The sequence below is a fragment of the Trichomycterus rosablanca genome, chromosome 25 (genome assembly GCF_030014385.1).
Source record: "Trichomycterus rosablanca isolate fTriRos1 chromosome 25, fTriRos1.hap1, whole genome shotgun sequence".
In the NCBI taxonomy this organism is placed as follows: domain Eukaryota; kingdom Metazoa; phylum Chordata; class Actinopteri; order Siluriformes; family Trichomycteridae; genus Trichomycterus; species Trichomycterus rosablanca.
Window position 1 is genome coordinate 9,420,173 of NC_086012.1, and position 13,700 is coordinate 9,433,872.

Here is a 13,700-nt window from a genome sequence, read left to right on the forward strand (position 1 = left end):
ATTTATTAGTATGGTGTAGGGCCTCCTTTTGCGGCCAATACAGCGTCAATTCGTCTTGGAAATGACATATACAAGTCCTGCACAGTGGTCAGAGGGATTTTAAGCCATTCTTCTTGCAGGATAGTGGCCAGGTCACTACGTGATGCTGGTGGAGGAAAACGTTTCCTGACTCGCTTCTCCAAAACACCCCAAAGTGGCTCAATAACATTTAGATCTGGTGACTGTGCAGGCCATGGGAGATGTTCAACTTCACTTTCATGTTCATCAAACCAATCTTTCACCAGTCTTGCTGTGTGTATTGGTGCATTGTCATCCTGATACACGGCACCGCCATTGGATGCACATGGTCCTCCAGAATGGTTCGGTAGTCCTCGGCAGTGACGCGCCCATCTAGCACAAGTATTGGGCCAAGGGAATGCCATGATATGGCAGCCCAAACTATCACTGATCCACCCCCATGCTTCACTCTGGGCATGCAACAGTCTGGGTGGTACGCTTCTTTGGGGCTTCTCCACACCGTAACTCTCCCGGATGTGGGGAAAACAGTAAAGGTGGACTCATCAGAGAACAATACATGTTTCACATTGTCCACAGCCCAAGATTTGCGCTCCTTGCACCATTGAAACCGACGTTTGGCATCGGCACGAGTGACCAAAGGTTTGGCTATAGCAGCCCGGCCGTGTATATTGACCCTGTGGAGCTCCCGACGGACAGTTCTGGTGGAAACAGGAGAGTCGAGGTGCACATTTAATTCTGCCGTGATTTGGGCAGCCGTGGTTTTATGTTTTTTGGATACAATCCGGGTTAGCACCCGAACATCCCTTTCGGACCGCTTCCTCTTGCGTCCACAGTTAATCCTGTTGGATGTGGTTTGTCCTTCTTGGTGGTATGCTGACATTACACTGGATACCGTGGCTCTCCATACATCACAAAGACTTGCTGTCTTGGTCACAGATGCGCCAGCAAGACGTGCACCAACAATTTGTCCTCTTTTGAACTCTGGTATGTCACCCATAATGTTGTGTGCATTGCAATATTTTGAGCAAAACTGTGCTCTTACCCTGCTAATTGAACCTTCACACTCTGCTCTTACTGGTGCAATGTGCAATTAATGAAGATTGGCCACCAGACTGGTCCAATTTAGCCATGAAACCTCCCACACTAAAATGACAGGTGTTTCAGTTATTTTGTCCAACCCCTGTATGTTTTGTGTTTATTATATTGACTTGTGACTTGACTCGGACTCTAGCCTAAAGACTCGTGACTCGACTCGGACTCGTATTTTGTGACTTGTGAACATCTCCGTTGCCAACCCCTCCTTTTCGGAGTCGGGCACAAGAGAATCATCAGGATCATCAGGATGTGTTATTTAAAAATAAGAGATACTGTACATCTTGGCACCATAGCACCATAGAGTCTGTTGTTTTCTAAATAATTCTGGTTTTGTGATGTGATGGCTTGTCTTGCTTAGATATCTTTTGTTTTTACATCCTTGTTATGTTTAGGTTTGCACATTCTATCTGATTCTGTCTCTTTCATGACCTCGGTCTCAGTGCCCTTAAAACCATCTTACTGGATATGTGAAAACCATCTTACACTTTAAATATGTTAAATACTTTTATATGATTTTATAAGAAACCCCTTACTCATAATTTTCTATTACAACATTTTAATCATTTCATGGACAGTAGATTGTAAACAAATGGTTCCTTGCAATTGTGCATTGGAACATGTTGGATTAACTGCTGGACTCTTTGCTCAACCTCAACCCATTCTTGCTGCTTTATACCCAATTATGACAGCATCACCAGTTTTAATTTTTGTTCCTAGATTTCACTGTGTTTCTTGTTTATTGTTTCCCTTATCCCAATTTTTTTGGAATGTGGTGCATAAATGAAATCAAAAGTTATTCTATATTTAGATAAACATTTTTTGCTGTTTTTTATTAAATTTTTTAAAGTATTTTTAATTATCGCTGCTTTACCTTTTTTTTTGTTATTTCTTTTTTTTTGCATTTTCTCCCCGTTTTTCCTCCCGATTTAGCGCATCCAATTTGTCTTCCACTGCTGACAGACTCCAGACTTGCATCCGAGGAGAGCACGCTGCTGCCCACGCCTTCTTTACACATGTACAGCTCTCCTCTTCTCATCCGCGCTTCCCGCACGGGCGTCTCTTCTGCCAGTCAGGGTCCTTACACAGTGTATGAAGACCCACCCACCCACATATAGTCCGGTCCCCACCCTGCAGATACGGTGGCCAATTTGTATCTGCTGCAGGCACTGCCAATTATGCCCGCCAGATGGCGCCCAGCCGACCGGAGCGTCGATCCCGGGAGTTCAGAAACTCGGTGCTGGTGCGTCAGCGGAATATCCCGCTGCGCCACCTGGGCGCCCACCTTTTTTTATTTCAACCATTTTCTTTATTGAGATTTTCTTTTATCAAACCAAAACATACAGAGACATCAAAGGAGTAAAAGACAGATTAACAAAAAACTCAATCAGCAGTAGAGACTGCAAAAAGGCAAAAACAATCTTGTATCTTTATGGATACAAATGTCTATCTGATAGACTAGCAATTTTAAAATCCTCTGTAGAATATTTAATATGATTTAATTCACCAAATGGGGTAGGCTATACAAGCACATCCACCTTCTTATCTTCTGTGCAAGCTGACTTTACCACCATTTTGAGTTATCTGGGCTTTATTTTGTGGTTTGTCTAGTTAAAATATTCAGATTTAGTTTTTTGGTTGATGCCATTTAAAACTGACTTAATTTGTCCTGGCACATCACCCCATTAATTTTTCTTTCAATGTTGTGTAATGCCCAGTACTGTTTGCAGAGAAGCAGCTGGATTTTGTTGTTTGTTGTAGATCACCTAATTAAGGATGTTTGGTATTTCTGTGATTTTTTACTTAACTTTTACATAGTTTGTTAATTCAGTTGTACTGTCAGTGATGCTTAAAGTGTTTTTAAATACAGTTGGTACCTTGAAACATCAGTTGGTTCCGGGAGTGGCGTATTTTTCCCATAAGTATATATGGGAAATATGTTAATGCGTTCCATGGTCCCATATGGAACTGCATATATTGTAGGCAAATGTAAAATAATGGGGTTGTTTCTGACATGTATTAACTGAAAATAACACAAATACAATTAAAAACAGTTAAAAAATTAATAAAAATACAATAAAATCTGCAATTTACCTTTTTTCTTTATTGTTTCCTTATGCTTCTTAATCACATAGATGCTTGGTCTTAAAATACTGTATTCCTTTTCATTAACATGAGAAGCAGCAAAATATCTTATGCGCTGGATGTGCCGTTATTTCCTATGGAGTGTGGTGGTGCACAAAGCTTAACGTGACTTATTGTACTAAAACAACAAGTGAGAAATTTCATTAGTGGTGAGAACTTATGAACAGTCTTAATTAAGAGAATTTTAGCGTTACTGTGTCATTCTTTTTATACATAGTCACATTAAGCTTTTTTTTTTTTAACGATAAGCGTTTTAGACTCTCGGAAAAGCTGATTCTCACAATTTCTGAGAACCCGAGCTATAACACAAGTTTGAAAGTGAAACAGGAGGAAAATCCAGCTAAACACAGATACATGTGGATGCTTTCAGAGTGAATCTGACGGTAATTCCACACAAATGCAGATTCGTTTCATATTCACACTTTGATGACGTTTTACTTCACCGCTTAAGCCAAGTGCTGAACAAAGCAGCTGTTCATTGTTATTTTGAAATTAAATAATTAAATTTTAAAAAGCAGAGCACGTTGAGTTTAAGGTAAACATCGAGTTTAAGGGTACAAATTTCTCGACCACTAAAAATCTGTAAATGTTTAGATTGTTAATTCAAATTAGACATATGCACTAGAACCATATAACAAAAACAAAAGTTTATATAGTAACAACATTTAATTCTAAAGCACTCTTGACAAAATGATGTACAGAAATAGTACTGACATTGAAATAGTTCTATTATTGATTCCTTGTATTGAGGTGATCCATCTGACATGCTGATTTTGTTTCCAGGACGCAGAGGGGTTGCACTAAAGCCTGACATCAAGGTTGAAACTGTCAACAAAGAGACGCCGAGCCTGGAGGAAGACACAGCCAGCGTCTCCACCGCAACTCGCATGGTAAAGACAGTGTACTCTGAGTGTGTCATTAACAGAATCACTTCTGTGTGTTATTTCTGTTTAACATGCTCTTGTAAACTTCATCTTTATGTGTATCAGCTAAGCTATGTGACAAAAACAGCATGCAACACAAGGGAGGGAGTAAACAGTGTATATTTTAAATAGGATTATGTGACCTTAGCTATAATAAAACATTAACATTATTTTATATAGTCTGTGTATTTTAATGATTTACATGGTCCCTTTTAATTAATACTAACTTGCTATGATAGGGTGACCATACGTCCTCTTTTTTCCAGACGTGTCCTCTTTTGTGGACCTCAAAAATGCGTCCGATCGGGATTTCCAAATCACCAAAATGTCCGGGATTTGGCTTTTGTAGTCTGCATGTGCTATTCTTTTTGTGTTTTTTGCACTGATGTCACCTTTCTCTTCAGGTCCTACCTTCTCGCACTTTTTTTAAATGCCCAAGCGCAAGTGAAAATTTATAGGCGAATTACAGAAAAAAATGTAGAGGGATCCTTGGGAAGCAAAATGCATGACCTGCATAGTGTCCAATAAAGGTGCAGTTAAAGAAAAAGTTAGTGAAGACCGGGTAAAACAGAAAATGCTGTTACTGCTGCAGAGGGAGTTTTTGCATTTCACACCACGAAGCATCACAACAGCTACAGATCAATGGATCAATGCGCGTCTGCCTTGTTAAAAAGTCTTTCCCTGATTCTGAAACAGCGTAAACATTTTCAAATGCGCATCTTAATATAGAGGTTATTGTCAACGCCATGATAGCGCCACATTCTGGCAAAATAGCTCAACTGATGGACTATTTTATTTATTGTTATTATTGTTTAGGGCTGAACGCTGACTTAAAAGTAATAAGATTATCTAAAGTATATACAGTGCCTTGCAAAAGTATTCAGCCCCCTTGAACTTTTCAACCTTTTGCCACATTTCAGGCTTTAAACATAAAGATATGAAATTGTAATTTTTTGTGAAGAATCAACAACAAGCGGGACACAATCGTGAAGTGGAACGAAATTTATTGGATATTTTAAACTTTTTTTAGAAATAAAAAACTGAAAAGTGGGGCGTGCAATATTATTCAGCCCCCTTGCGTTAATACTTTGTAGCGCCACCTTTTGCTGCGATTACAGCTGCAAGTCGCTTGGGGTATGTCTCTATCAGTTTTGCACATCGAGAGACAGAAATTTTTGCCCATTCTTCCTTGCAAAACAGCTCGAGCTCAGTGAGGTTGGATGGAGAGCGTTTGTGAACAGCAGTTTTCAGCTCTTTCCACAGATTCTCGATGGGATTCAGGTCTGGACTTTGACTTGGCCATTTTAACACCTGGATAAGTTTATTTGTGAACCATTCCATTGTAGATTTTGCTTTATGTTTTGGATCATTGTCTTGTTGGAAGATAAATCACCGTCCCAGTCTCAGGTCTTTTGCAGACTGCAACAGGTTTTCTTCCAGAATGGTCCTGTATTTGGCTCCATCCATCTTCCCATCAATTTTAACCATCTTCCCTGTCCCTGCTGAAGAAAAGCAGGCCCAAACCATGATGCTGCCACCACCATGTTTGACAGTGGGGATGGTGTGTTCAGGGTGATGAGCTGTGTTGCTTTTATGCCAAACATAACGTTTTGCGTTGTGGCCAAAAAGTTCGATTTTGGTTTCATCTGACCAGAGCACCTTCTTCCACATGCTTGGTGTGTCTCCCAGGTGACTTTTTATAGATATCTTTGAGAAATGGCTTTCTTCTTGCCACTCTTCCATAAAGGCCAGATTTGTGCAGTGTACGACTGATTGTTGTCCTATGGACAGATTCTCCCACCTCAGCTGTAGATCTCTGCAGTTCATTCAGAGTGATCATGGGCCTCTTGGCTGCATCTCTGATCAGTCTTCTCCTTGTTTGAGCTGAAAGTTTAGAGGGACAGCCGGGTCTTGGTAGATTTGCAGTGGTCTGATACTCCCTTCATTTCAATATGATCGCTTGCACAGTGCTCCTTGAGATGTTTAAAGCTTGGGAAATCTTTTTGTATCCAAATTCGGCTTTAAACTTCTCCACAACAGTATCTCGGACCTGCCTGGTGTGTTTCTTGGTCTTCATGATGCTCTCTGCGCTTTAAACAGAACTCTGAGACTATCACAGAGCAGGTGCATTTATACGGAGACTTGATTACACACAGGTGGATTCTATTTATCACCATCAGTCATTTAGGTCAACATTGGATCATTCAGAGATCCTCACTGAACTTCTGGAGTGAGTTTGCTGCACTGAAAGTAAAGGGGCTGAATAATATTGCACGCCCCACTTTTCAGGTTTTTATTTCTAAAAAAAGTTTAAAATATCCAATAAATTTCGTTCCACTTCACAATTGTGTCCCACTTGTTATTGATTCTTCACAAAAAATTACAATTTCATATATTTATGTTTAAAGCCTGAAATGTGGCAAAAGGTTGAAAAGTTTAAGGGGGCTGAATACTTTTGCAAGGCACTGCATATATACAGGTGTACAGTACAATGAAATTCTTTCTTTGCACATTTCTTCTAAACAAGCGGGGGTCAGAGCGCAGGGTCAGCCATTGTACGGCGCCCCTGAAGCAGACAGTGGCTCAATAGCAGAGCTGGGATTCAAACTCTCAATCTTTCAGTTGATAGCCCAAAGCTCTACCCACTAGGCTATCACTGTCCATGTCCCATGTTTACCCCATGCTGCCATCTTACCTCGTGTCCGCTTTTTTAAAAACCAAAATATGGTCACCCTATGCTATGTTTTAAATAATGAGGCATATAAAGTTTGAGGCCTATATATTAAACATAGATTTTAAATAATAAAGATGGCAACCCCTGTGAGACAAGCTCTAATTTTGTCTAGGTATTCATTTGGTTTGGCATAGACTCATTTGTCCTGTTTGTGCTCTCTTCTTATTGGTGGTCAGAAAAAAAAAGAGGGATAACTCTGCTAGCACACCAGCGCTGGGATTCTGAATTCCCCGAGTTCGAATCTCAGCTTTACTAACGGTCGGCTGGGCACCCCCTAGCAGGCATAATTGGCAGTGCCTGCAGCAGACAAAATTGGCCATTATAAGTCTGCCGGGTAGGACTGAAAGTGGGTGGGGTCTTCAACACTGTGCAAGGACCCTGGTTAGTAGCCAGAGGCGCCTGTACAGAAAGTGGAGGAGCATGGAGATCAGTGCATGGCTCTCTGTGTACGAATACTGGCCTCACGCTTGAATTTACCAAAAGTGTGGGCGAAGAAGGTTGGTCGATGGACCGCACTTGTGTCAGAGGGAGCGTGTCAGGCAAAAACACTCTCCACGGACATGACCAGAGTCTCCAGCCACAGAAGACAAATTGACTACGCTAAATTGGGAGAAAAGGGGAGAAAAGGCATAAATAAAATAGCAAAAAAAGATAAATAAAAGTGTCTCCACTAATGTGGGTGGAGTGGCACATTGTTACACACAAAACGCTCAGCAGTAGTGGTGTTTGGTGTAGCAAAACCTACTAAACCTCAATTTCTGGCAACTTAGTTTTAGCAGAGTTAATAGTGTACTTTATCTAACTTGTAACTAAATAGAAGAAACTACACTGATCAGCCATAACATTAAAACCACCTCCTTGTTTCTTTACTTATTGTCCATTTTATCAGCTCCACTTACCATACAGGAGCACTTTGTAGTTCTACAATTACGGCCTGTAGTCCATCTGTTTCTCTACATACCTTTTTAGCCTGCTTTCACCCTGTTCTTCAATGGTCAGGACCCCCACAGGATCACCACAGAGCAGGTATTATTTAGGTGGTGGATGATTCTCAGCACTGCAGTGACAATGACATGGTGCTGCAGTGACAATAAGACACAGCAGCGCTGCTGGAGTTTTTAAATACATCACTGTCACTGCTGGACTGAGAATAGTCCACCAACCAAAAATATTCAGCCAACAGCGCCCTGTGGGCAGCATCCAGTGAACACTGATGAAGGTCTAGAAGATGACCAACTCAAACAGCAGCAACAGATGAGCGATCGCCTCTGACTTTACATCTACAAGGTGGACCAACTAGGTAGGAGTGTGTAATAGAGTGGACACGGTATTTAAAAACTCCATCAGCGCTGCTGTGTCTGATCCACTCATACCAGCACAACACACACTAACACACCACCACCATGTCAGTGTCACTAGGCATGTCAGGGCAGTCTAGGTCCTTTCTGTACAGAGTTTGCATGTTCTCCCCGTGTCTGCGTGGGTTTCCTCCGGGAGCTCCGGTTTCCTCCCACAGTCCAAAAACATGCAGTCAGGTTAATTGGAGACACTGAATTGCCCAATAGGTGAATGGGTGTGTGTGTGTATGTGTTTCTGCCCTGCAATGGACTGGTGCCCTGTACAGGGTGTTACTGTGTGCCTTGCGCCTATTGAATAGCTTGGATAGGCTCCAGCACCCCCCTGCGACCCTAATTGGATAAGCGGTTAAGAAAGTGAGTAAGTCAGCTGCTTAACAATCCATGGTCACCCTTATCTGTCTCCTTATCATGATGCATCGTACATTTTTAATAGGAGACAGATCTGGACTGCGGGCAGGCCAGTCAAGCACATGCACTCTATGTCTGTGAGCAAAATGAGGCCTGGCATTGTCCTGCTCAAATAACCATGGACTTTCTGGGAAAGAACGATGCTTTGATGGCAGCATGTGTCTCTCTAAGATCCCAATATACACCTCCATATCACACACATAAGTCACCTATGACTGTGGTCCCCAACTGATTTTCACTGCTTCTATTTCAATATTATTAAATCATCCCGCCTACGCTGGAAATGATATCTTATATGAAACTGGTCCATGGTGCAAAAAACAGGGAAGCAGTGACCTATGACATATTTTGGCTCTTGCAACTTTCACTTATAAAACTCTGGTTGGGACTTTTCATCCTGGGTACAGAAAACTCGGTTTTCTCTAAAAAACAAAAGAAAGTGGACTTATCTAACCACATGTCCATCTGAGAAGAGCTTGGGCTCAAATAACTGATTTATATGCAGCGGCAGACTAAATCCATGTGATCAGTATACACTGATCAGCCATAACATTTACACCACCTCCTTGTTTCTACACTCAGTGTCCATTTTATCAGCTCTACTTACCATATAAAAGCACTTTGTAGTTCTACAATTACTGACTGTAGTCCATCTGTTTCTCTACATTCTTTGTAAGCCCCCTTTCAGGCTGTTCTTTAATAGTCAGGACTCTCCCAGGACCACTACAGAGTAGATATTATTTGGGTAGTGGATCATTCTCAGCACTGCAGTGACACTGACATGGTGGTGGTGTGTTAGTGTGTGTTGTGCTGGTATGGGTGGATAAGACACAGCAATGCTGATGGAGTTATTAAACACCTCACTGTCACTGCTGGACTGAGAGTAGTCCACCAACCAAAAACAGACCAACAGCGCCCCGTGGGCAGCGTCCTGTGACCACTGATGAAGGTCTAGAAGATGACCCACTCAAACAGTAGCAATAGATGAGCGATCGTCTCTGACTTTACATCTACAAGGTGGACCAACTAGGAAGGAGTGTCTAATAGAGTGGACAGTGAGTGGACACAGTATTTAAAAACTCCAGCAGCGCTGCTGTGTCTGATCCACTCATACCAGCACAACACACACTAACACACCACCACCATGACAGTGTCACTGCAGCGCTGAGAATGATCCATCGCCTAAATAATACCTGCTCTATGGTGGTCCTGTGGTGGTCCTGACCATTGAAGAACAGGGTGAAAGCAGGGAGGTGGTTTTAATGTTATGGCTGATCAGTGTACACACAATGATAATGAAATACAAAGTAGAACAAATAAATAAACAAATAAATTATAATTAACACAGTTTTAACTAATATAAATCAACATCATAATACAAAATAGAAATATAACTAAAAATAATAGCATTCAGCTTGCTTCACATAACATTTACTCAACAGCATTTGCAAACATTCCTCTACTGCACTTTTCTTCCTTCTCTTTTCTTCTGCTGATCAACCTGATGTGGTGTTTTCCTCTTCCCTCCCTCTTTCTCTCCCTCTCCTTTTCTTTGTGTGTCTTTGTTTTGTGGTGTTTTGATGGTTTAGTTTCTTCCCTCTGTCTCCCTCTCTCCCTCCACTCAGCCGTTCAAGGACGAAGTGGAACTGAAGCCGGAAACCCGCACCGAAACCTTGGAGCCCAAGGAGGAGTACGAGCTAAAGGTAAGAAAGACCTGATACAGATGTGTCACTGATGTTAGAGTAGGCCAGGCTTACAATCAATGTTACAGTACATCAGGGTGTTCAGTGGTCTAATGCCAAGTTCACACTACACGACTTTCTAAGTTTTATGCATTTTCTCCGAAAGCTAACCCACGCCCCCACTGACACATGGGCAGCAGCCGTATGCATCTTTTCACCTGCACTAGGCGAGTGCTAATGCGCCTCTATCAGCCAGCAGAGGTTGTAGTTGCATCAGTTACGAGGAGACCCTATCTGGCTTAATACCCCACCCCTATATGAACAACAGGCCAATTGTTGTTCATGTGGCCGCTCAGCTGAGATTTGATACGATGTATTTGAGATCCCAGCTTAAGTGAGCGATTAAAGTTATTTATGGGCTGATGTGCAGCATAAAAAGCAAGTAGGAAAAGCAAGTGTTCTGTAGTAAGTTGGAGGTAAATAAATATTTTTTGCAATGCAGCATTGGTATTATAGTTTGCCATGGATGATGAGATCACAAATACTGTAAAGCTTGTGAGTGTGCCTCTGTCCCACGTTTTTACACTCCTCCCCCGAGTTTCCCCTCACCCCGTATGTTGTGGCTTCATTGGCTGTCACTTGCAACCTGCTCGCAACGCTTTTCACTCTACACGATTTTGAGTCGGCAACTGGTCCAGATATTTAGCGTGCTTGATATTTTTCCTAAGTCGCTCGGATCGAGTTGTTGAACAGTTCACACATAGCGATTGAGAGCCAAGTTTCGATCCCCGAGCAAACGGCAAGTTGCTTCAGAGCTACCACATCTAGCGGCGACCAGTCAGCGAGCAAAAATCAGGGCTAAAATCATGTAGTGTGAACTAGGCATTAAGGTCAGTGCACGCCACTGGAGTTCCTCTGTATTAAAAACCTCAATTCATGCCTTGATGAACCTTGCTTTGTTCGCAGGGGCACACACAACTCACTTTCTCTCTAACACAATTATTTACACATTCATACCTGTAAACTTTAGCATGTGCAATTCACATTATAAGTTTTGTGCAATATAAAAAAATATATAAATACGAAAGAAAAAGTGAAAGAAAATGTGAAAGACCAGTGTATGCAACGTTGTGTGTCATTATATAAATTTAATAGGTAATTTGTAGATGTACAAGTGACCCGAGGTCATGTTGGAACAGGGAAAGGCCTTCCACAAACTCTTGGAATCCATTTTATCAGCTCCACTTACCACATAGAAGCACTTTGTAGTTCTACAATTACTGACTGTAGTCCATCTGTTTCTTTACATACTTTTTTTAGCCTGCTTTCACCCTGTTCTTCAATGGTCAGGACCCACAGGACCACCACAGAGCAGGTATTATTTAGGTGGTGGATCATTCGCAGCACTGCAGTGACGCTGAAATGGTGGTGGTGTGTTAGTGTGTGTTGTGCTGGTATGAGTGGATCCGACACAGCAGCTCTGCACTCCCACCTAGTTGGTCCACCTTGTAGATGTAAAGTCAGAGACGATCGCTCATCTATTGCTGCTGTTTGAGTTGGTCATCTTCTAGACCTTCATCAGTGGTTACAGGACGCTGCCCATGGGGCGCTGTTGGCTGGATGTTTTTGGTTGGTGGACTATTCTCAGTCCAGCAGTGACAGTGAGGTGTTTAAAAACTCCATCAGTGCTGCTGTGTCTGATCCACTCATACCAGCACAACACACACTAACACACCACCATGTCAGTGTCACTGCAGTGCTGAGAATGATCCACCTCCCAAATAATATGTACCTGCTCTGTAGTGGTCCTGTGGGGGTCCTGACATTGAAGAACAGGGTGAAATCAGGCTAAAAAAAGTATGTAGAGATACAGATGGACTACAGTCAGTAATTGTAGAACTACAAAGTGGAGCTGATAAAATGGACAGTGAGTGTAGAAACAAGGAGGTGGTTTTAATGTTATGGCTGATCGATGTAGTTCCCCAGCAGTGGAAGACTAATTGTCTAAAACTTAATGCTTAGAAAGGATGTCCACATTCTTTTGGCCATAAATTGTAAATACTAGCTGTGTGTGGTTTTACTTCATTTTAATGTGTCATTCACCATGATCACCATTCTGCCAACAACCTTCCTTATTAATGCTACACAAATGCACTTTTGTGTGTTCTCAGGACCCCACAAACGGCTACTACAACGTGCGCGCAACGACTCACGACGAAGGACGTGCTGCGGGCCGCTACCAGGAGTTCCGCCCGCCCAATCCAGCCGTGGTCTCCGCGACGGCAGCCGGCCCAGCAACCAACATAAATCCTGCTCCCATTGGACGCTATGAACCCCGTCCTTCGTCTCGGGTTACTCACAACACCTACGCCCACTTTAGCACCATCGCCAGGACCAAACACCAAGCTCCGCCCAAACCGGTACCTCAGACCACAGACTATTCCAGAGAATGCGGTCTGCTGGAATCAACCAATCAGCTGGCTTACGACACGTATGGGTACCCTAGCACGGCCCAGTACCCTCAGTACCGGCTTGGTTTTGCTCCACCCCTGGAGGAAGGACCAGCCTACGAGATGTATCCCACAGGACAGGGGGTGGGGTCAAACCAAGGGGTGGGGCCAGATGCCGGACTGGGAAAGTACGGGAGCTCTACGCGCTTTTCCTATTCGTCTCCGCCTACAGAATACTCTCAGAGACACACTCAGAGGATGCAAACACATGTATGAGAGTGAAAGGACACACTGATGCTATACAACACACCTTTATATACACACACACACACTGATGCGCATTTACTAAGGACCTATATTGTGGTTACTCAAAAATGGCAAAGAAAAAAAAAAAACAAGTTCACGTGTGGGATGCCAATTTGAAGTCCACTTAGATTTACAGAGTAGTGTAGCCATCACAGTCACAGTTATATACCAATCACACCCCCAGTGTATTTTGTACTATTACGTCTTCATTGTGTGCCATTGTTCTAGTGCCAAACCAAGCTAAAATACGAAATGCAGTGACAAAACAAGAAGAAAACGGTCACTCTTGTTTATTCTTTCCTCCACATCCCTTTCCTCTTCTCTCTTTTCCTGTAATCATATGTAAATATATTCGAAAAAACGTTCAAACACGGCGTTTCTTAAAACCAATACCTGCCCCAGTATAATGTGCAGCAAAGTAAAAAAAAGAAGCAATAGGAGTGTATTTGTATATTCAAGCCTCGTCGCAACCTTACTCGCCGTTTCCTGGAAGACAGCCAGTAGAAATCTGCAGATGGCAGCAGGCGGTCTTTGGGAACGACTCTCCCGAACAATTAACCCAGTCTGCGTCATTGAATAGGTTG

The 13,700-nt window shown here is 42.4% G+C and overlaps 1 protein-coding gene across 1 annotated transcript in view; it reads left to right on the top strand.

Moving 5' to 3' along the window:
* kirrel1b (kirre like nephrin family adhesion molecule 1b) overlaps positions 1–13,442 on the top strand; it is a 166,797-nt gene extending 153,355 nt beyond the window's left edge. The window contains exons 13-15 of the mRNA XM_062987779.1: positions 4,039–4,169; positions 10,268–10,381; positions 12,532–13,442. Coding sequence (XP_062843849.1) covers positions 4,039–4,169; positions 10,268–10,381; positions 12,532–13,086 — 800 coding nt within the window. The 3' untranslated portion in view covers positions 13,087–13,442. The remainder of the gene's footprint in view (positions 1–4,038; positions 4,170–10,267; positions 10,382–12,531) is intronic.
* The last annotated feature ends 258 nt before the right edge of the window (positions 13,443–13,700 follow it).